This window comes from Leuresthes tenuis, unplaced genomic scaffold (genome assembly GCF_036924035.1).
Source record: "Leuresthes tenuis unplaced genomic scaffold, fLeuTen1.0.hap1 SCAF_3, whole genome shotgun sequence".
Classification (NCBI taxonomy): domain Eukaryota; kingdom Metazoa; phylum Chordata; class Actinopteri; order Atheriniformes; family Atherinopsidae; genus Leuresthes; species Leuresthes tenuis.
Window position 1 is genome coordinate 20,511,663 of NW_027325357.1, and position 23,453 is coordinate 20,535,115.

Sequence of the window (23,453 nt, forward strand, 5' to 3'; positions counted from 1 at the left end):
TTATCCAACTGTCTCCAAGTGGTTTTATTCATTCATACAAGAGGAAGAATCACATTGGAAATCTATTTACTTTCTATCCCTTTTAACAACAGTAGAAACAGAACAGTAGCAGATAATATGAGTTCTGGCATGATAAGATTATGAGATGATGATGCGATGCTGGATCAACTAAACCTTATTGTCTGCTCCAAGGTGTTCAGTAGAACATTTAGGAGACAGCAAACAGCAAACAATGACCAGTGCTAATAACTCTCATGCGCTTCAAACGTGCATACATTTGTTCTCATTCATTTTCAGTGAAGCCCAGACAGCAGATACCAAGAGGGCAGATTGGGTGGCTGGACAGCAGAGTGGCAAAAAACCTTCAAATCTGCAAAGCAGTTGTCCAAAAGAATAAGGTTTGCACTTGAGTCAATACATAGCACAGCATGTTCGTGTTTTCAGTGATCTTCTGATGTTGTCAACTGAAGGAAGTGAACTGAGCACCTCTCATGAGAGTGAACAGGTGCGCGTGAAGTGGGTGTGGTGCAGGTTGGGCAATACCAGAACCAGTCCAGTTTCTGAGCAGGGTTCATTTAGAGCAAACTAGGCCCAAGCAATTAGTTACCAGTGCTTCCTAAACCTTGCGAATAACAAAATTTGACGCAGTCTTTTTCTATTTTTATTCTGAAAACTCTCTTGCGTTTGTGAAAATGATGCCTGGTGGTACTGATGACACCAGTCTAAATGTCCACAAAAACTGAACTGACCTGTTTGGGCTGGTTCTGTTTTATGATACATTGTTTAAGAGGTAAAGTATACACTCTCAAACTTATATTTCAAAGACTTTTGGGCAGTACCACCCATAAATTCACTTCCTTTGGAAAGTGACAATGTTTAGTTGATAAATGGATTGCCGTTAACATTGGTATCATTTTAAAACATGAAGTGCGAACTTGTTCAACACTTATTTTTCTGTGTAAAACACTGTTGTCGTAACACATCAATTTAGAAGGAAATGGAGGTGTATCTGGAAAGCATCATGTTAGCAGAGCGTTCAGTGTTACCATTTCACTGTCCAACACATATGAGCTGTGCAGCATACAGCCCCCCCCCCCCCCCCCCACTAATACATTACACATAGACAGATAGATATCACTTCCTGATATCCTATAGTGACACAAAGCAAGATCTCCTCCACATGGGGCCCTCACATTGCCTGACAACCACTGGGGACATCTGTGACGCAATAGGCGCACACAGTGGCCATTGTGTGTCCAACGCTGTAATGTCATGGCCCCTTCACTTCAAACAGTGACGGCCAGTAGGAGGAAGCAGAGCGGAGGAAGCCCAGGTCAGAGGCCAGCTCTGGATTGTGCCACATATTAGTCACAAACACACATGCGAAAAAAAGAAAGCGCACAGTACAAAGAGTGATATTTCAAACACGCTGTGCGATGACAGCCTTCCTCTCGTACGACACATACACATTCGTAGATAAACACAAAAGTGCACCCACACTCGGAGGGGAAGTGTGGGGCCACGGCACCTGTGCTCTGAGACATGGTGTTAATTTGTGGAGGGTGTATTTTTAGATGTGACTGTGCAAAGCCAAGGAGCTCTTCTTTGACAGCCAGCATGTATATGTGGGATATACAGATACTGTGTCCTCTCATAACAATGTATATGTGAGATCAGAGTTTACAAAGTAGGCAGCCAAAGCTATGCGATAGCTTCAAAGGTCATTGGCAGTGATATTTTATTTAGACCAGCAGGTGACATGGGTAAAGCAATGCTGCACACTTAGTATTAGTAGAGAGAAATCACTAGAGGTCAAACAAATGTCTTAACATCGCTTGACAACAAAAAAGTGGGTCAAAGCTGGTCAGCCCAGCTGTGAACACAGAGACATTAAAGACACACTCCAGCACTTATCAGTCCCTTGAAAACTCATCTGTGTTCATATGTACTGGCTTGAATATGCTAATATGGCCCCACCCACACCTCTGCCCACCATCAGATGACACTGTCCTTTCCCCATCTAATCTGAATCAGCAACACTTGCTGTGCTGGACTACAAAAAGGCGAGTTCTAATCATTCAGGGTAATTCAGCTGCAGATATTTCAACCGGAGAGAGATTCTCAAGAGAAGGAAAAGCAAATGTTGCATACAAGAGGAAGAATCACATTGGAAATCTATTTACTTTCTATCGCTTTTAACAACAGTAGAAACAGAACAGTAGCAGATAATATGAGTTCTGGCATGATAAGATTATGAGCTGATGATGCGATGCTGAATCAACTAAACCTTATTGTCTGCTCCAAGATGTTCAGTAGAACATTTAGGAGACACCGAACAAGGACCAGTGCTAATAACTCTCATTCATTTTCAGTGAAACCCAGACAGCAGATACCAAGAGGGCAGATTGGGTGGCTGGACAGCAGAGTGGCAAAAAACCTTCAAATCTGCAAAGCAGTTGTCCAAAAGAATAAGGTTTGCACTTTTTCAGCCTGTGGTATTTTTAACAGCACAATGTTCAAATAAACAGAAACCACGTACAGAGTCTGCCTTTGTGCTAAAGCCCTAAAACACAACACCTCAGTTCTGGCATCTTCACAAGAAGAATAAAACACGGCAAGACTTCCCTCTGCTGTGTTCTAAGCATACAAGTTAAACTCATTCTTAACAACAAAAAAATTAAAAAAATAATTTTGTAGCATTTGGTAATATGACCAATTATCATTTTTTTATATTTCCCTTTGACTTGTTAATATCAGAGCAAAAGGTGACAATAACCAGCTAAACATGTGAACACACTGTGCATTAAGCTGCCTTCCTGCATGTTCTAAAGACTAAAATAACCCTCTGCTCTCTGTTCCCCTTTTCAGGAACACCCTGTTCCCCCGAGCCACGGTTCATTTTATGTTTGGTTGTCTGTGCGTGTGTGCATCTACATGCATCTGTGCGTGTGTTTGTCGGTGGGGGCAAGGCCATGCACATGAAGGCTAGGAATTCATGTGGATAACTTCTCAACAGTGTTCTGGCTTTTGAGTTCAGTACATGTCACACACAGTACAGATCTACTTCATCAACAATCGTTACACGCCACCATCAAACACACTCAGTGAGCAGGGATGGTACGCTTACATAACACAGCTGGAATTAGAAGTATGAGCTCCTCGTCACTGATCTATGGTCTCTCCCTTACACACACTTCTGATGCTAAGGGTTACATACACCAAACTAAGCTGCTTCCACAGGCAGACAGATGAAGTCAGATCATTTTTAGCCTTTTGACACTCAAGTCAATTGTTGCTTTAGATATAAAATATTTCCTGTTACCACCTCACATCTGTATGCACTTATTATAGCCCATCAGAGTGGACGAAGCCACCGTAGGATCCTTTATATTTACGATTCTCATTTCAGTTTCAGAGTTACTCAATTTAGGAGTGGTCGCAGGGTTTTTTCCCCTCCACAATCGCAACAGGTGAATTTCCCCATTTGCATACAAACAGGAACAAGAAAGCACACATATATATATATATATGTGGACAAGTACAATTACCTGTATATGAGGAAAAGAGGGCTCACAAAGACGTATACACTCTGCTTTCTCTGCTCACTACATGTCTGGTTTCTGGAGAGCCGATGGGCAGAGGAAGTCGTGGCGTGAGGTGAAGAGAGGCGATGAGAAGTAAGACGAGAGGGAAACAGACACAAAAACAGAAACAGAAAATAATGGTTGGTTATCAATGTAACACTGGTAAAAAAAAAAAAAATAGACAGAATAAATGAATAACTGCAAAACAAAATAAATGATGTTGGCAGTCATGAAAAAAAGCAGCAGGGAAAGCAGTGAACTTTTAAATAGGGGAAGATGCAGGTGTGTAGTCATTAAGAACAAAGAATTTCCACAGCGGAAGCAAAAGGAGCGTCAGACCATGGCAATAAACCCGAGTATGAACAAGTGTGACGAGAAGTTCTGCTCAATTGATTCAGTCATTCTGTTGCAGGAGGCATCTTTTTCCTACAATAAACAGTTTCAGCCCTTTGAAACAGAGTCTTGGCGTTCATAGTGTCAAGTTCCCTAATAAAGCAGGCACCATAATCTTCTGTCTGGTTTCTAGCAGTTTTAGCACCTCCATGTTTCAAATGAGTGGAAGCTCAAGCATGTTTACTTTGAGTGTTTCTGGAGTGCAAAGATAGAGCTGTGCGCACACAAGTAAAATATTCAAAACACACCGATCTATTTTTGTATGGCAGGGGTTACAAACTGATGCATGACGACTCCTGAAAGCTGGTCAGCTTGATTATGCAAACCTGAGATGGAGAGAATCTGTGCGATATGTAAACAGTAAGTGACCACTGCATCCTGATTTACTGTCATCCAGATTTTTGCTCAGTAACAAACTTTAAGAAGGTCATTTAAATGAATCACTACAACTCATCGACATTGTGCGTGACTCACAGTGGCGGCCATCTTCTAAACAGTCTAATTATGGCTGATGAAGTGAAACCCTCTTTTTCAAGAGCTCACACTGCTTCACAAATCATAGAGAAGTAATGTGACGCTAGTGATGAAAAGACAACAGCAGGTTATCAGCTGTGAGACTTCTACACTTATATCTAATTCAAGAGCACAATGGCAGGAAAGAAAACAGATCAGTGTCATCAATAAAAACCACAAATCATCATTTCCCCTTTCCCTCCATGAGTTTTCACAACTCCTGGCTTTGCGAGTTGTGAAGCAAGTTCTTCTGCAGGCAGCCCAGAGAAAAAGACAAATCTGTTTGTTATACCATTACTTCTAAGGCTGTTCTCAAACATGACCTGAAGCAATACTCCAGTCAAACTGGGTAGACTCATATCACACTGTGCAACACACACAGAACATAAAACAAGCACAACACGTGTCAAAAAGGTATTCAGTCAGTTCATGATATGCAGAGTGAACCTCTGGTGGTGCAGGTGTTCAGTCAGCTGCCTGTTTAACTTATCAATTAGGATAAGAGCACTCTAAACACAAGACCTCCTAACAGAGGGGCCTCAGTTTATCAATTTTCATCTTTAAGTTGAAGCATTTTGGCTCACGAGTAAACACTGAAGCCACCAGACTGATCCGGAATCATCACCACCACGGTGACTTTATGCCTTCACTTAGCTCAAATAACAACGCAGCAATGACTCTGGATTCTGTTGTCGGTTTTAAAAGGTCAAAGGAAATGTGTCACAATTGATTTATTGTCGACAGCAATTTAGCCATAGCTGCTTCTGTGACTGCCGATGAGTCGCTGCTGTATGTTTTCAAGTTTACACACAACGGCTCGTAACCACCTTTGAACGCTTTGCATTGAACTCGTTCACATGTGTTCAGATCAGTTTCTGACATGAGAATGAATGGAGGACAGACTGCCAGTGCCAACAACCACACAATGAGAAAACACCTACCGACACATATATAATGGAGGATGTATGAGCTGAAGACTCTTACCTGCAACTCTCCTACTATCCCAAAGACAACATAGTGTATCCGGTGGAAACCTGCCCTTCCACGTGTCAATACACGCACAATCTCCCAGACAGTTGTCTGCCGGCTTGGCAAACCTGTGAACGCAGACTGTGACACCGCTCCTCTCTACAACGGCCAACTTACAGTAGGCAGAGTGCTGTCACTATTAGTCACCTTCCTCCTTCTCCCTCTAACTGCCAGCTCAGCTTCCTACTTGTCCTCCTCTTTCTGCCACTCTCCTCCTCTTCCCCTAAATTAGCCTGAATGCCGTAGTCTGAGGCAACAACAAGAAGAGCCCTGTGTCCAGTGAAGTCATCAATCTCCTTTTTTTTTCTCCTCTCATGCTCTGTAATGTAGAACTCCTCCTTCAGTCCAGCCTCCCTTTTAAAGCAGCGCACAGCATTTGCATACAGTGATACCTCCACGTGTGTACAGAAGCCCGCATAAACCTGGAAGCAACTCCTAACTGGTCACTGTGCATTTCTTATTGTGAGCCATAAGGCTGTGAATCAGCACATTTACTTCTTTATTATACACCCACGGATTGTCATGGCAGGCACGCGAAAATGCATAAACCCTAGAGCAGGGATGTCAAACTCCAGCCCCCGAGGGCCGTTTCCCTGCTCCAACACACCTCATTCAGATCGATGTCTCAGTAGCTGGTTTGTGCAGAATGTAACAATCTTTTGAAGAGATCCATTTAATCTGAATCAGGTGCATTTAAGCAGAAAAACATCTAAAACCTGCTGGACAGCAACTCGAGGACCGGAGTTTGACATCCCTGCCTTCGAGCTTAGATAGCAGACAATAAGAATTATATATATATATCAAGTTTGAAGGGTATGGGAAGCACTGAGAAACCCACACATGATGCAATTTAAGAAAAAAATAAAAAATCAACAGGTCAACAAACTGCAGATTAATAAATCTAAACAGATGGCTATCACCACTTTATCTAAATAAATACCTCAGTGAAATAACTGTGTCTATCTTCAGATAATATACGAAATCACATGCAAAAAATCCAGTTTTTCAAGTTAAAAACTGTGTTAGGAACATTTGACTTGGTCAAGAAGAATGTGGCTGACAATGGCTTTAAATGTACAACAATACTGAATATTCCCACATTTCTATGAACGCATCGCTGATTAAACAATACAAAGACAGGATTAGCACCTGGATGGATGGATACACATATAGGATATATATCGATATCATTTGGAAGTTGAAACTCTTTGTGTTGTGCTTTAAAAGCCACTACAGACTATCTATGTTTGATGTTTACTGAAATATATAGATACAATTACATCTTGCAAAGAAAACTAGAACAACTAGAGAATGACCTGTACATGTTGACAGGATCCTTACTCCATGTGGTGAGAACATACATGGCACGATAGATTTACTAAACAGCGTATATAAGATTACAAAGCGAAGCTTTTCAGCAAAGCTTTTAGCGGTTTTTGCTTACCGTCTGCAACAGTTTTCTGGGGAAACTCAAGAAGGGCTCAGACAACAAAGGTTTTTGAGTCCACAACACATACCGATAAATCATAATAATTAGCCTGAATCCTTCTGTCAAATTAGATCCATTAGAGCTCATTACTCTGGAATAAACAATACCCTGTTTAAAAATCAGTCAGCAAATCAATCCACTTTTGTCTTAGGTTATCAAATGACTACATAATCATAGTATAAATAAGCGATGCCACATGTAAAATGCAACGTCTGAATGTTGCACAGGGCCAGAGCCCCTCTCTGGACTTCCTGCACCGAAGAGTCTCTCTTTCCATCACTGTATCTAACTCAGCTATTCGTACTCGCTATCCACACTCTCCCCTCCCTATATCACTGAATGAAGAAAGACAGAAACACAAACCAATAGGCTAGTTGTTCCTATCACAGCAGGGGACAACCGAGGCCAACATGCTTGAGCAGCACCGAACTGACAAGAATGCCTTGTTTGTACACAAAGAATTCACTAGTGGGCTAGCTCCAGTGCTCATAGTACCCACAATGTATTTACTGGGTTATTTTGGTCCAGGGGCTGGACCCCTGAAGCCTGTCAGCTTATTGGCTGGCTAAGCTGTGTTTCTGCCAATTGTAACGCGCATGAGTCGGAGGGAAATTCACCGTCTAAGACTGCCTTGACAATGGCTTATCGAGGAGGCTTGACTCGTAAAAACGCAACAAAAAAAAGTCCACGCTCGCGCACATTTGCACAAACGCCAATGAAGCAGCTCTCCTTGGCAGGCTGGCAAGTTTCCAATCATTTAGCCCTTCAGTCACCGTGGTTGCCGAGAGGCTGCAAACAAATACTACATATATAGCTCGTCATTGTGGCTCTGCTCCGAGCGTTCAACAACTGTGTTGAAGAGTCTGACTGAAGTCTGACATTGACAAGCTGACCTGAACCTATCCACTGTTACAGGAAGCGGAGCAAACTGTCAAGCAATCGCATAAATCTGCAGTTGAGAATGTTTTCCGAATATTTTCTGGATATGAATACAATATATCATGAAAGCATAGTGAACATCTGGTGGATCATCTCACAACAGAGAGGACTGTGGGCTTTCAGAATGTGGTCTCTACATCAGCGTATGTAACGTGGTAAAGTCGCACATCTGTGGAAGCTCCATTAATGATACATGTTATGTGCACATTTAATGTGCACCATATTTCAAATCACTGGACTTCTTTGATTTAAATCTCACCCTGCAGCCCAACTTTCTGGAAGTGGCGTTGTATTGTAGGGGATACCTCAAACAGATCAGACATGGAACACTGTACCGTAGTTTGTATATACCCACATATATATTTGCATTAGTAGCTTGAGAATTTGCAAAATGAAAAAGATACAAGATGATTACGTACAGCTTGATTATGTTTACTGAAATTCAATGTATCGACAATACATTTCTATTCTATTCTGAACAGTTTGCAGGCAAACATATCCGGATATTCCAAAATGCTTTTGGTCACTGGCTTTTTATATAAACAGCAGTCCCTTACTGTTTAGAGCAGGTGAAGTGGTCTATTATTAGGTGAACTAAGTGGAGAATCCATGGCAGTATCTGTGTGATAGGGTGCAGTCGCCAAAAAAAACCAGCCACACTAGATTTTCTATTTTTTGTGCATGCCACCGTGATGATGGAATGGAACGCATTTTGGAGATGAGTTGGGAGATAAGACACCCACACAACATTTATTCAACTTTGGCCGTCACACTCTGAAAAACTGATCCTTGAAAAGATTTCCTGTTCTCGGCCTCACACATTCTCATTATCCACTTTTCTCTCACCCACTTTCTCCAATTTTTTCACCCTCAGCAGGACAATGAGCGGCCCGTGACCTTGTCGAAGTTAGAAAGAGAAAGAAAGAGACAGGGAAAAGAGATTAAAAAGGGAGCAAATGAAGAAGAGGTGGTGAGGGGATATAATGACTAAAATCATGTATAGAGTTCAAGGAGGATGGGTAATAACAGGATGCTGCTTGTACTGCTGTCACGTTTAACATAAGGTTCAATGAAGGCCAATGTATGTCACATCTAAAAATGGTAAGTTAAGTAAAAATAACAGCAACAGTCATGGAACTTTAAAAATAGTACATACAATCATAGGAAAAAGCAACACAACCCTCTTTAAATTCAGAGATTTTACATGTCAGCACTTAATCATTTTTAAGAAATCATCTGGTGCTCATCCTCTGAAGAACAGGCAATAAGAAACTGAGATGAACAACAACACGTGACATATTGCACCATGTCATTCTTTACTGAGCAAAATTCAGAAGTAGCGTGTGAAAAAGCCAAGTACACACCCCATGATTCAGTGACTTGTAAAAACCACCTTTAATCGGTAAAAACTTAAAGTAATCATTTTCTGTATGGCATTAGCAGCCTCACATGTCTTGGAGGATTTTTCAACATTGGCTCCATTTTTAAGTAACTCCGTGCTTGACAGCTGGTATGAGGTGTTTGTGCCGATATGCTGCGTTTGGTTTTCTCCAAACATGCTGCTGTGCACTATGACCGGACTCCTCCATTTTTTTCCAAAAGTTTTATGGTTTGTCCAATTAGGCCTCTGCAAACCTCAGCTGTGCTGCCATGTTCTTTTCAGAGGGAAGAGGCTTTCTCCTGCAACAGCTCCTAATAAGCCATACTTAACCAGCCGTTTTCTAATCATACAGACGTGAACTTTAAGACTAAACATGCTGACCGATGCCTGTTGAGTCTTAGACGCAAAAGATCTATGCAGTCTGACCGTTGGCTGAACTTGCTGGGACGTCCACTCCTGTAAGGATTGTCGAACGGTCTTTAACGTCTCCCTCTTGTGAATAATGGTTCTCACTGTGGAGTGATGGACTTCCCAGATTGATGGGCGGCTATTATTACTTCTCTTGGACCACACCTGATGTCTTTCCTCCTCGGCTTTGTGTTAACACACACCTGAATGCTCCAGACCAGCAAAATCCAAAAAGAAATCTGCTTTTATGGAGGTGCTCACTCTTCCTGATGGTCAGTTAATCATGTGTGTGTAATGAGCAGCATCTGGCTGCTACCCGCTCTCCTAATATATGTAGAAGCAGGAAGGGAGGCCGCAGTTTTTCATACACTGCTTCTGCATTTTGGCATATAGATTTGGGTCAAATAATAATGATGGTGACATAATGTAATATGTCATACAAAATTCATATGAGGCTCTATTCATTTCCTCTTAAGGCGTTGTAAGGACCAGATTATTATTAGTTTCTTATATTCTGATGTGTAAAACCTCAGAGTTGTAAGAGGTGAATGTGTCACAACATATGTTGATTTGAATGAGATATAACAAACCGCCTTTCTTTGTTTCTTGTTGATAAGAACTCAAATGTGTCCAAATGCAATCACATATTAATCTGTTAAAAATACAGTAGGAAAAACTTTAGATTAGATAATGTCTTCCTTTGTAATGAAAAAAAAGCTGTCTTAACATTTCTCCTTGTTTATCTATCTTATAGCAGATATGCTGAAACTGACCAGCCGGTGGTATAAATAGTGAAAAATGCAAACTAATATAAAGTGGGGGTCACAGAATGTGATCAGTAAAGACTGAATGGGGGGGGGGAGAAATCAGCAGTCAAACTGAGCTGAATGAGGCATTTTAAAGTCGAATGTTTGCAAAAGGGAAAATGACTGTTTTCTCCAGTAAAAACACTAAAGAAATATTCATTTTCAAGTTTCGACATGTGTGACGAGTCTTTGAACCAAAGACCGAGGGCTTTTGCTTCTGAACTGGAGGTCAAGTGCAATCAACACAGATGGAGTAAAACGTTGCACTTGTGAATTCAGCACTTATCGCATGTCAAACCAGATGTATAACCAGATGTGTTCTGTGGGACACCAAAGAAATGACAAGCTGAGAAGAAATAAGCAATGTCCAACCTAAACGACAAGGCACAATCAATATCTGGTTAAAAACAAAAACAGTCCCAGTGTAACTGTGTTATATCAGTAATATAACAGTAGTATAACTAACCGAAAGCACACAGTAATGAGATGTGAATACATCTGGCTCAGTCATGGCATGAATCATCATTTTTTACATTTTCCTATAAGTTGATTTTTTAACGTCAGGCCTTGAAATCAGAAACTGAAACTGACGTATGTGTTTGAGATCATCTAAGAGAACAGTGCTTTTGTTTTGTGTTTTTTTTTTTTTTTACAACCACCTCTTAGTAGAGAGTAGATTTGGAATGACATTTAAAAAACCTGTTTAAGGAGCCAAGAAGGCATAATGTTCAGGAAGTGGTTTACTCAGTACAAGAAAATTAAAAAGAAGAAAATACAGTTCAGCTCCAGACCTTCCCAACTGTGCTGATTATAAAAAAAAAAGCGTAAACAATCACAGACAAAAATATCTACATCTTCTGCAGACAAAGACTGATTTAATGTCTTGTTACATGAACGTGTATTTTCAAAGTGCAGACATATTCCTGAACTCTAGCGAAGATAATGGATGGAGCCACGATAGAGAGATGGAGCCGCATGCATAAACCATCCCCGCAGCTCACACTAATAAACAAATTGCACACACAGCTGGGCGGCTGCACAGATGTAGCCGAAGAGCCGTTCTCACACAGAAAAGAGGCAGAGCAAGACTGTCTCTGCTGTCAGTCTTTCAAAAGAGGAAATGAAACGGTGGAATGGAGATAAGTTGAGGAAGTGGAGTCACACATTCAGCACATGGCCTTAAATGTCCCACCCACACTCACCTCTGACAGATCATGGGTCATGTTGTCATGCAGCACATGCCACGATGTCATTCCTCTGGTTTTCACGAAAAAGTCCGAGCTTTAATTGCCAACTTATGCTGTAATTTGTCTCGTATATATATTTTCATGGGAAATCCAGTTAAACATCAAAGGCAGCTCCTCAAACACCTTTTCTTGGTCCGATCAACAAAGCAGCGAGACAACTGTCTAAGTCACGGGGGATCTGTCCATATGGCAAGCAGATGAGGCCGTGTTTACACACACACACACACACACACACACCTGATGCTTTTTCACACTAGAGTACATCCATTGAACCAAGCCAATTTGCTTGTGTGTCGCAGTGCATGTGTATGCGAGTGTGTGCATGTGCCTCTGTGCGTAAAGCTGTCGGCCTCTGTTTGCCTGAAGTAAATGAGTCCCATCACCAACACTTTCTAGCAGACATAAGTCCAATGAGGCTGAAAATATGACCCCCACGCACACAGTTTTCCACAAGCACAACATGAAGGAGGGAACGCTTGTGCTAATATGTTCACTTCTGCGACAAGAAGATCGGGGTTTTTTTTGTGTCTGACGGTTCAAAAATTAAATGTAGCCATAAACAGGCACTGGAAGAGGGTCACTGATCCTGATGTTTTTTAGAGTCAACTCTGTTTTCATCGGCTGGCCATCTGAGCAACTTGCAGCTGCACAACTGGAAAGAATACAATAAGTCCATCAGCTGACACTTCCTCTCTACATAGTGGCCGGTGACCTCTGATCCCGCTGATAGTAACCTCACAGCCAAGTGCTTTTCGGAGCCTGGCACGCATCATACTGTTTGCACTCTGTTACCTGTGATGCCTCCTTTGCAAGACAGGTGGTCCCTTTCTTCTGTAACCCCAAATGTGCTACAGAGGGCAAGCAACTCTGTATCTACACTATTGAAAGGGGCCACCTCTCTGAGATACTCATTTCATACCCAAACAAGTCACTGACCTGTCGCCAGTTAACTTCACATGGTTTTTTTTTTGTTCTTATACCTTAACTAGTTTTGAATGTGTTTCTGGCATTTGAGTCAAAGTGCCCATTTAAAAGAACATAATGAATTAAAGTTTGAAGAAGCTTATTTTAGTTTGTTTGTTTTTGTTGCCGTCCTCACATTTCAGAGTCAATATACTTCCATCTTTTTGTGGTCTTCAAGGCAGGGTTTTTAATCTGAGAGCCATTCTTATGAGCATTATGCAAACAAATCAAGAGGCACATGATCAAATTGCAAGACAATAATTCGATTCAACTAGTTTATTGACATCTGGCAGCGCTGCATTAGTTACAGCTAAACTGTGTACCAATGCTGCTCCAGAGTAGATGTATCTTTTTCATCTGGTTACACAACAGAACTATTTTCATTCATGGACTCACGGTGAAGAGGGTCAGGCAGACAGAATGTGAAAAAGAGAGCCACAGCAGACAGCGGGAGAGAAGTTTTGAACAACTTTGGGCGCATTAAAATACACATAAAGTTCCTCAGACCCTACAGCTTAAACTGACCCCATCCATTTACATGCTCACCTCTAAATGCCTCATTAACGCCAAACAACCTGTAGGTGGAAGGTTTAATGATATACCGTATCACATTTCTTCTATATTGAAACCTTTGTAGATAAATCCCCTGTGTCCAATGCAGTAGTCTGACCTCAAGTGATGTTGTGTAACTTACAAAAAAACCCTTACTGGAAGTGATCCAAGGCAAACTAGAAGTAATAAGAGCACATAATTGCCCTCCTTCTTATTAACACCATTTCACCACATTTATAAGAATTATCGTTACCTACTGACCATAGGGAACAAAATATTGTACATAAACCTCCATTTGGGATTTCTTTGCCGCAGTAAAAACCTACCCTTTGCTATATGGGACATAAATAATCATATGTTTAGTTTACTGGGATATCTGAGCTCTAGATTTTCCATTTCTGGCATCCCATATCACCTGGGATGTCTCAAAGGAAATCTCTTAAAAATGCTCTGAGGGGAAAAAAAAAAAAGTAAGCATGACATGAGAAACATAAAAGCACGGTGCACTCGGCACTTCCAAGGAGACCCTGATTGTGCTCTCTCTCCTGAACAAGCGCGCACGATGACAGGGGTCAGGCAGAGAGGTCAGAGGTCAAGGAGCAGGGTCGAATGTCAAAGACATTGCTGATGTGACGCAAGAAAACAGACATGTTCTTTTTAATTACCACACTAACAACAAATCTGTTGCATATTTCAACGTAAACCAAGATAAGATGCATCTATGTCATAGTAAAACGACCGTTGAATGACAGGTGTGCGTCTCATCCCATCACTGGACGGCAACAGGCACAACAATTTGCTCTCCACTCAGCACACACACCACCGTCAAACACAAGGACATAAAATGCACGAAGGAGGCGTAAATGGCCAGTGGTGCCTTCATCATTTCTGTTAGCGCCGCGCAGTCTTTTCAAGCAAAGTGCCTGAGTAAGCAGTAGAGTATTACAGTCTGTACAGTTTACAGTCACAGCTTATACATAGCAGCATACCCTAGAGCTGAGGTGTTGTTACTGATACTGGCCTGGCTGCAGCTTATAAATGGCAAAAGGGGCAGGTCCCTGCAGGCTCACAGACGACAGTAAAAGGGAAACGTGGTGCATTATGATTTAACTTGTAAAACCACGTTCTTCTCCAAAGACCCCAAATGTCTCGCCGCGTACTGGATATATTTGAGAACAATACATTTGGAATTTACATCTAAAAAAAAAAATTAGCTAGTAAATATCTCTTGGATATTGTTTTTTCTTGTGATCATGACTTTCTTGATTTTTCTACAAATATTACAGTCAGACTCAGCGCCATACATGAAATCTCAAACATTTCCTCAACAGGGCTCCATGATTTGTGATGCTTGCAGCCTATAAGTGGGAAAAAATTTAAGGATGAACATTAAGTGGGCGAGGTTCGCTTCCGAGGAAGAATTACTCTTTTGCGGCAACATAGCAAACGCACATAGCCTTTCGGCTTTCTAGGTACAAACAATTAACTTTTAACATGTCGATTTTAACGTCAATAAACTTCAAAAACTTCCCGTGAAAGACGCACTTAAAATTCAACCTCGCGGGGTTTCCAGAGGTGGTGTTGTTTTAGCAGGGGCTTTATTTCAGTGGCGGTGGTGAAATATAACTTACCCGCTCTGAAGGTCAGACAGAACGAGTCAGGTTCAGGGAAAGTGCGTGCCCTCTTCTCTGCGCTGTGATAACAAACCCGCCAGGAACTACCAGAAAAGGTCGTGTCAACGAGAAACTACAAAGTTGCGAATTTTAGTTTTCACTGCATCTCCACGTACCGACACCGCGCGCACGACCGACTGCACCGCGGTTGCTAATTTGTTTTCGTTTTGACGGTCGAGATGTTGTCACAACTCAGTGTCTGCGGTCACCTGTGCCACCACCAATGGCAAATCTCTAATGTGATTGTGGGTAGTGTAGTTTTCTTGTGTCCCCCAACAGCGACGCGCTGCCAAACACTGCGAGGGGAGTTACAATAAGTCCTCTTATGTTTTGTCCAAATACTTTTAAGAATTCAATTAAATTAAAAACAATAATCTATTGTCTTGATTTTAATCCGAGTGCAAGTTAGGCTTAATAAAGTTTCACTACAGTCAAAGAGCTCATGAGTCATGAATTTCATCCTTTCAAAACGAGAGGCCTGGTGCCATCTTTCTGAGGCTAGTCTTTGAGTTTTTAAAATCTATTTTTTTTAATTGTTGGGTGCATTTTAGATACTTTGTGGTAGATCGCAAAGTCAATAACTATCAGTAAAATAAATGCAAATAGATAAAGATAAGTGTATCAATTAAATAAACAGATAAATATTAACTTATTAAATAAAAACTATAAGTTCGTAAACCATGGATGGTATTAAAGTTTTATTTAATTTAGTAAACACGTGACCCAATGTTATAGGAAGCTGTGATTTTATTTGTTTTTACCTTAAGCACGACCAAATCTTCACCATAACTTTCCCCTCCTCATTCTTGTACAGACTGATCTAGTTTAATCTGCTCTGAGACTTAAATTCCAGAAGTTCTTGTTTTTCTTTTATTCATTTCTTGTCAGAAATGTATAGAACAAATTCACGAGTAAAGCATGTTTAAGGCGTTTAAAGAGATGTGTGGAAAACTAATCACATACATGTCAGAGACAAGAAGACTGGAGAGATTTGAATGGGCAGTTTTGTTTTATTTCAGTGGAGGAGGTGAATTGATTAATGGTGTAACCCCCATTGTATAAAGCGAGATCCTCCAACTCCTCCATACAATCTACAGCTAACCAAAACATCCAGCTGTCCTCAGCTGTGGGGTAAGAAAATAAACTAGAATTTACTACTATAAACATGTGTGATTGATCTAATTACTTTTTCCTTGACAGACTATGTGCAAATCAAGTTCAATGATTGAAACCATGTCAGATGAAAGAAGAAAACACCAAAATACAGGGTAGCCCTGTCCTCTTCATCAAGCATCCGATTGGAAATAATCACATTCTAAGCTTACAAAGGCTGACAATTTGCATGTGACTATAAAGAACATAACTCACATGATCAGTGAGATAATCGAGCTTTCAGCAAAGAAACACAACCCAGATCAGTGCATGATGTACGAGGTAAATCGTCGTTTTGTCCCCATCACTGTAGAGCAGAGTTATCAATATTTACATCATCCTTAATGCCTCAAAACAAACAGACAAGAAATTAATTTGAAAGAGTATCATTACTCTGCTGATGCAACACGTCAAATGTCAAACCAAATGTTCAATGTTGTAGAGGGCAACGTCGGCATGAAATAAATCACTGAGGAGACAGCACAGGTTTTTCACCCTGTTAATTCATTCCTCCTTGACTTTTAAGAGCTCTGCTGGAAAATGTGACTTGTGTAAAACAGGTAATGCTGTGTATGTGAAATACTAGCAGACAACACCAAATGTGTATTCCTCTCTCAGGTGGATCAATCTGGAATATTTGGATTACATTTTTAGCCAGTCAGTGCTTCTTTCTTACAATAAAAAAGTGTAAGTGCAAGAGATTTGCCATTAAAGATAATCCATATTGAAATATTGAATCCATATCGAGATGTGCCATTAAAGATAATCCATATTCTATGGATGTGGGAAGATAACAACTGGGTTCTCGGTCTGCTATTGTAGGAACTGAGGGGGGGGGGGGGGGGGGGCATTGTCATGTTTAGGGTAAGGAGGGGTATTGTGGATGCCACCAGTCCATGAGCCTCACACTTTGCACGGGATCCAACACCACCTGGGTCCCGCCTTGATCCCCCCTCTTCCCTCGCTGGAGTGGAGAGTCCTGGAGCACCAGACGAACACGGTGGTGGCGCATGTCTGTGCTTACATTGATTTTGAACTAAGAGAGAGAGAGAGAGAGAGAGCCATGCAGATTAGGGTAGGAGTTAAGGAGGCAAAACTTTAACAATTCTTCTCATTTACCCAGGAACAAGAAGAGTGACTTAAACCCCAGTGAAGAAGCTAAAGCTGATTCTTAGGGAAAAAAACAGATATATCAGCTGGCATTTCTTTAAGTGGAGAGGTTCTTTTCGTCAGCAGATTCAACCGGTAGAATCAGCGTTGGGTCAGTCACGAGAGGGCTCCTTCTAATTGGCTGTTCAGTGTAACAAATTAGTGCACAAGAAAGGAGGCAGCAGAAACTACAGACAGCATACTCAACATGTCAAAGCCAACTCTCTCTTCTTTATCTTCACGTCTCCAAAACAAGCAATAATTTCACAACCTGGCCATGTGGAGTGAAGAATAACACATAATGATAAGTTGAGAGAGAACAGCTCTGGATGTCACACGCTGCTATGTTTATGGGGTTTTTTTCCCCTCCAAGTCTTCCACTTTATCTTACTGTATAAAATACATAACAGCTTCCCCTCTGCACTTAGGAAGCTTTGACTTCTTGTGCAGCTGCAGATGGTTCTGTTAGTTTTGTATGATGCTGGCGACGTAACAACACCCAGCAACCCGTCTCTCGCTGCTGCTGGTTCTTCACATTGGTTTGGTGTATGAAAGCCATAACACTAGCAAATGAGCTTTGATTTGGGTGATTTAGACTCTAACAAAAAGATAACCGCTTTCTGCCTCTGTGGGCACTTCTAACTAATCTTTAGCAGGCAACACAGCTGGAGATAGTATTTCTAAAGAGAACAAAAATAGCTCACTCTTTGGTTTAGTTTGCTACTGAACACCTAAAGTCAGTAAAAATATCTTATCATGCAAAAGTGTTTAACAATAGTCCTATAAAATAGTGCAATTTCTAACCCAAGAACTACTTGCCTGGGTCAGTGTCATGCCCATGACCACAGGGGTTAGGATGTAGTTGAGTGTGGTGACCTGAAGCACATAGCATTCGGAGTCGGGATTCATGTGAACATCTTTATATTTTTTGGCCATTCGCAAGGATGTGGCACAGCCATTCTTACTGTGTCCCTGCTGAGATGGAGACAGATTCAACATGTGAACATCACAGCCAGAAAAACAGGCTTTTTTTTTTTTTTTTTTTTTTTTTTTTTTTTTTAAATCAACCAGCTATCATGAAAAGGAAATGTGGAAGTTTATAAAAGGCAATAAAACCTGTTACCTGCTTAATGAATTTGAAGTTGAACTCCCACAGTGCCTCCGGCCGGGTTCCTGACATCTTTTTGACCCAGAAGAGTATGCACTGCAAAAAAAATAAATAATATAGGAACTTAACTTAGACATTTCCATATTCAAAGACAAGCTGAGTAATCACTTTTTCATTTATGCATGTTCATGCCCCTTCTAGGTTCTTTTCCTGTATGGAAAATAACCCTGATCTTTCTTATCCAGCCTCAAGGATGTTTACATGAAAAAGGCGGAGGTCAATTCAAGCAGATCATATATGGAAATTAAATATAAACAAGACGTTAGTTCAACATTAGCATAGTTACACAATGGCTTCAGGAACACACTGTTAAAGTACCTTGGAGTTGAGCAAAGTGGTGGGCGTGGATTCGGGCAGTGCAGGAATCTTTGACACACGCAAGCTGAATGGCTCATACAAATGGAAAAGGGAGCGGATCACACAGGCCCGAAGACAGCGCAACCCAACAATGGAGTCAGGCTGGAGACGAAACGGCAGGTCAACATCGATCCTGTAGTGTCTTTCAAAAGGACAAGGACATTTATATTAATCTTTCAAGGTTTCAATAGAGTAGACAATAGATACATCAGGAGCCTTCAGTTGGAGCACTTCAGGTATCTCCATCTCCTTATTTAATCCCAGAGTCACCCAGGTCTTTCAAAATGATGAGCTAATGCTATTAAGAGAAATCAAGCAAATAAAACAAAGTAAACATTTCTCTCAAGTATTTGTTTAATATCAAAGCAATTTCAAAACAGACTGCAAAAGAGAAGCATCTAGTAAACATTACTGATATTTTATCAACTTCTTAAATCACCTTCTGTAGAGTCTGGTCCAAAAAGCGGCAGTACAAGTGACTGTCCAGGCATTCCTACAGATCAACGCAAATCTGCACACATCTTCAGGTCGAATATAGGAGGAAAGCACTAACCAAATGTCCACTGGATAATCCTCCCCTTCACTGCTCTCACTGCTTTCTGAGAGGACAAACAGCCAAAAAAAAAAACCACAACAAAGTTCAGATCATTGTGGCCACAACCTTACGAACACTCCATGTCCAACGGATTTTACCATGCATGCACTCGCAAAAAAATACTGTAAATGTACCCTTTCTCCTCTTATTTTTCTTTTTGCGGGTAACTTTAGTTTCACTTTCCCCTTCTTCCTCAGGATCCAAGTCATCACAGCTGCCCAAGGAGTCTGTTTCGACACTCACTGCAGACGAGAGGACCTCCACAACAGCACCCTGAGATGCTTCCTGACCGCAGAGTAATTTTACTGAAACAGAAAGGTTCTTCAGTTGATCATCTGCATACCCTTCTCAGTTAGGAAACAACGATTGTTGACCATCTAGGGCTTACCTTCTTTTTCAATCGCATTTACAACAGCCTTTTTCACCCTGCCGGACTTCACAACGGCTGGGTCAGCATCAGCATAATCAGCAACAGTGACTATAAAAAGGAAACAGACGGATTCATAAAATTGCCAAAAAAAAAGATAACAAAATTTATCTTCAGAAATTCAGGAAATTACTCAAATTTCAGTGCATTGGTGAGGGCTAACACCGGTCGAGCTAACTTGCTAGCTAAGGTCCTACCTGATTCCGAACAAACGTCCCCGGCTTTAAATTTCAGCCGTTTTCGGTTCCCTTTCTTGGGCATGTCAACACCAATGATCTATAAACGTCTAACGGGGCTGTGAGTCCTGCCATGTCTCTATGGCAAGCGGGGGTAAAGAGAAAGACAGAAAAATAACACAGAAATTGAAAAATGTTCCACCGGGATCTTCAGCCATCATGGAATGACGTAACATTGTAAATAACGCGAGAGCGAGATTACCATTGCAATCCTTCTTCTTCGTGCTCCTTTTTTTTACTGCACCTTGAATCCGCGACGATGTTTTACTGCCACACGGTGGGTTTAGTTCGTAAGGTTTTTGTTTTAACCATATGGCGATTTCTTCAAATTATCCTTATGTTGACTATCAGTTCGTACAAGGTTATCAAAGAGGCAACTTTGTATATTTTTTCAGTCTTGTTCTTGTTAGTGTTTCTCTAAGCACCCCTGATATCATCAACATTTTGTGTCTTTCTGGCACATGTTCAGCTACTTCTGAGTTCAGATGGAGGTTTCCACGAGAATGACGTGCCACAAGAATGGACCCACAAAAGGACCCACAAGAATGACATGCCAGTGTTTTCCTCGCTTTACAGCACACAACCTCTGTGCTAATGTACAAATTATTAAAAAGTAATAGAGACAGATTCAAAGAAATAAATTGTAAACCAGATGAATGATATATATATTAATATTTTGTTTCAGGTACAGAGCTCTATCGCTGTCTGATATCTCATTACCTCTGTTCGTTCACCTCCATACACAGATATCCTCTTTTGGCAACACAGCAAATTGATTTCACCTTCAAGATAGCAAGACCTTTTGTCCTGTATGTCAATCAATATGATCAACTGCTGTTGTTCCAATCAACAGCAACACTGACTTGCTGACACAGATAACTGTTTGGACCCAACTGAAAGACACGGATAATAAAGTATTGGCAATAATGGGCTTTATTTCAAAAGTGGTGTAGCAGGTAGGCTGAGGTAACTTGAGGGTTCTGAGATGAATATAAACAGGCAGACGAGCAGAGATACAGGCAGGCAGTCATCCAAGAGGAGAAGACGTTGATAGCTGTAAATGGTAAATTAACACTTTTCCTTAAGCCACAACAACAAAAAAAAAAATGATTTGAGGGTGGGGATAAATATACCACAGAGTGGCTTATAAAAGGCAACCCATGGCAACACGCAAATGCAGAAACAGACAAGGGCACAGGCAACAAAGGCGAACATGAGAAAGTCTTATTATCATACCTGGTGTATTAGTCAGATGATGAGAATCACACTTTTGCAAGTGTTCATTAAAAAGAGTCTTTTGCCATATCAAAATCAAGTTTCATCTTGATGTGCCGTGGCTTATTCGACGATAATTGCAATTAAGTTCACGAGACAAAACATGAATAATCACATTTTTCCAGAACATAGACTTTGTATCATAACCTCAATTTCTGCTGTTTCGTTTGACAGACCTGAAAGGATTATTTCCCAGAATTCTTTAATCAAAACGTAACATCAAATAAAGTTCACAGTTGTACATTTTGGTGGTTTGGACTACTGTGAGTGACTTCAGCTCCACCTTTAGGTGGCGACAAATCACCATCACATCACCCTGATCAATGCAGCCTGCAAGCAAGAGTAACATGTAATGTAAAATGACTTGGAGTGAGTGGAGGCTTATAGACTTGCCACAGAGATCTGATTTGCACTGAAATTGTGTACACTGTATGCTAAGAAAATTTCTGTCCGGAAAATTTCCAATGGGAAAATTACACACATGTAAAACAATTTTGATTCAGTCACAAATGAATGCAGCCAGGGCCTGAAGGGCCTGCAGATAGATTCTCAATCTACTGTCTCACAGATGCTAAAAACAATGCAGAGGTGGTTGTGGCATTGTGAAATGGCACATAATCATTTTCAAAATATTTTATTGTTTTTCAAGCGTTCTGACCCCTGTTGCACCCTGGCTGTTGAAAATGAACAGAATCGATTTGATTGAAATTTGATTCATTTGACTGCCCGACTTGGGGTTACAGAAAAGCATAAGTTTCAAAGTATATGGTCATTTAACCCTATACTACTGGGTATTTAGCACAGCACATCTTCCTACCAAATCTTTTTATTGTGTATGAAAAAAAAAAATAAACAGAATCATTGCTGCATGTGTCCATGGAAAAAAAATATTGAAATACACACAGATAGTTTCAGGAGAAAAACAATGACCTCATCCCTCTTTAAAGGCAGGCATTGGAGTGTTTTTTTTGTTAAGTTCAATCTATACAATGTGTATAGTGTAGCCCACTGTCACTGTCTGCATCATAGCTTAACTATGAAAAAATAATCGATTATAATCAAGCCTCTCTGTCAAGTGTCTGATATATACATAGTACAGCTGACTGTACTAAGGTCTCTGTTTTGTTACTTTCTTGAAATGCTCTCAGAACAGGACACTCAGATTTATTTTTATTTGTGTGTGTGTGTGTGTGTGGAGATGGCACCAGTTTATGTCACAATAAGAGACACAGAAATGCCATCAAATGTAAAAGGTCACAGAAATGGGAGGGGGGAAAATGATCTTGGGGAGGATGAACTGGATGGAAATGCACCTTTTCCAATTCAGCAACAGATAAACAAACATAGATTTTTTAGCAATTTTTAGTGTAAGTTATCATTAGCTCTATTTGATGACTGTAACTTAATGAAGTAACATTGATCAGGTAATTGTTGCTGCTGTATCATATCCTGCTCTTTAGGATTTATCATTTACTGATCAGAGCAAACAGTGCTGGGCACTGCAAGACATGCAACAAGAGTATCAAAGTTTTGTGTATCTGTTGACCAACAAAACAGTTCTATGAGATGAGTAGGTATACTTCAGCTGAACTTTGGTGAAGTGGAAAGTTATTCAGGGTAATACACAACTAAAACAATGTGAGATCACATCTGTTTCATAGTCCTACATTCACCTTCAAACACACGCGTTCTAATATTGGTCCACAGTTGTTGATAAATGACAGGTTTATTTGATATCCTGCAGGGTGCGCTGCATTTTCTACGCACAGCCTCCACTGTCCACTTCCATGGCTTGGTCGGGCTGAAGCCACATCATGTCCATGGAGCCCGTCAGGTCAGGGACGTGTCATCGAAGTTAATCAGATCCATTTCTCTACTTAAGGTTTAAGTGTGTGTCAGTCAGTGATCTAACAGTAGTTATAGCACGATTGACCATCCGGCTAATTGCAGCCTTCAATTTTGCACGTATGGGCGCATTTAGTGGGGAGTTATCCCCTTATTTACAGAGCTGGCAGTGACAACTGCAGATTCTATGTGTGCGCGCCCGTGTGTGTGTGTGACACAGTGACTGTGTGTGTGTGTAGGAGGAGGAGCAGCGAGAGTGGTCCGGTGGCTGT

At 40.9% G+C, this 23,453-nt stretch overlaps 2 protein-coding genes across 8 annotated transcripts in view; both read right to left on the bottom strand.

Moving 5' to 3' along the window:
- The window catches only part of tfeb (transcription factor EB), a 277,326-nt gene extending 262,166 nt beyond the window's left edge, over positions 1–15,160 (bottom strand). For 3 of the 7 annotated variants that reach the window (XR_011915199.1, XR_011915200.1, XM_072382459.1), the window contains exons 1-2: positions 14,936–15,160; positions 3,549–3,620 (exon numbers count right to left, since the gene is read on the bottom strand). The gene's annotated coding sequence lies outside the window, so the exon portion shown is untranslated. Of the gene's footprint in view, positions 1–3,548; positions 3,621–5,474; positions 5,924–14,935 lie in introns of those variants that run through there. The other 4 variants (XM_072382463.1, XM_072382460.1, XM_072382462.1 and 1 more) reach the window with 4 other exon arrangements.
- Positions 15,161–15,945: 785 nt separating this feature from the next.
- On the bottom strand, positions 15,946–20,226 carry tmem183a (transmembrane protein 183A). The gene is made up of 8 exons (XM_072382464.1): positions 20,023–20,226; positions 19,787–19,876; positions 19,533–19,703; positions 19,243–19,402; positions 18,765–18,945; positions 18,402–18,482; positions 18,098–18,253; positions 15,946–17,165 (listed from the first exon to the last, which is right to left on the bottom strand). The coding sequence occupies exons 1-8, from the start codon at positions 20,084–20,086 to the stop codon at positions 16,989–16,991; spliced, it is 1,080 nt and encodes a 359-aa protein (XP_072238565.1). The 5' UTR covers positions 20,087–20,226; the 3' UTR covers positions 15,946–16,988.
- Between the last annotated feature and the right edge of the window lie 3,227 nt (positions 20,227–23,453).

Excerpts from the sequence above, each read along its gene's own strand:
- tmem183a (XM_072382464.1), bottom strand. The coding sequence starts at position 20,086 with ATGCCCAAGAAAGGGAACCGAAAACGGCTGAAATTTAAAGCCGGGGAC. Across the intron at positions 19,403-19,532 it reads GAAAAATAAGAGGAGAAAGG|AAAGCAGTGAGAGCAGTGAA; the intron begins GTACATTTACAG and ends TTGTCCTCTCAG. Across the intron at positions 18,254-18,401 it reads ACTTCAAATTCATTAAGCAG|CAGGGACACAGTAAGAATGG; the intron begins GTAACAGGTTTT and ends TCTCCATCTCAG.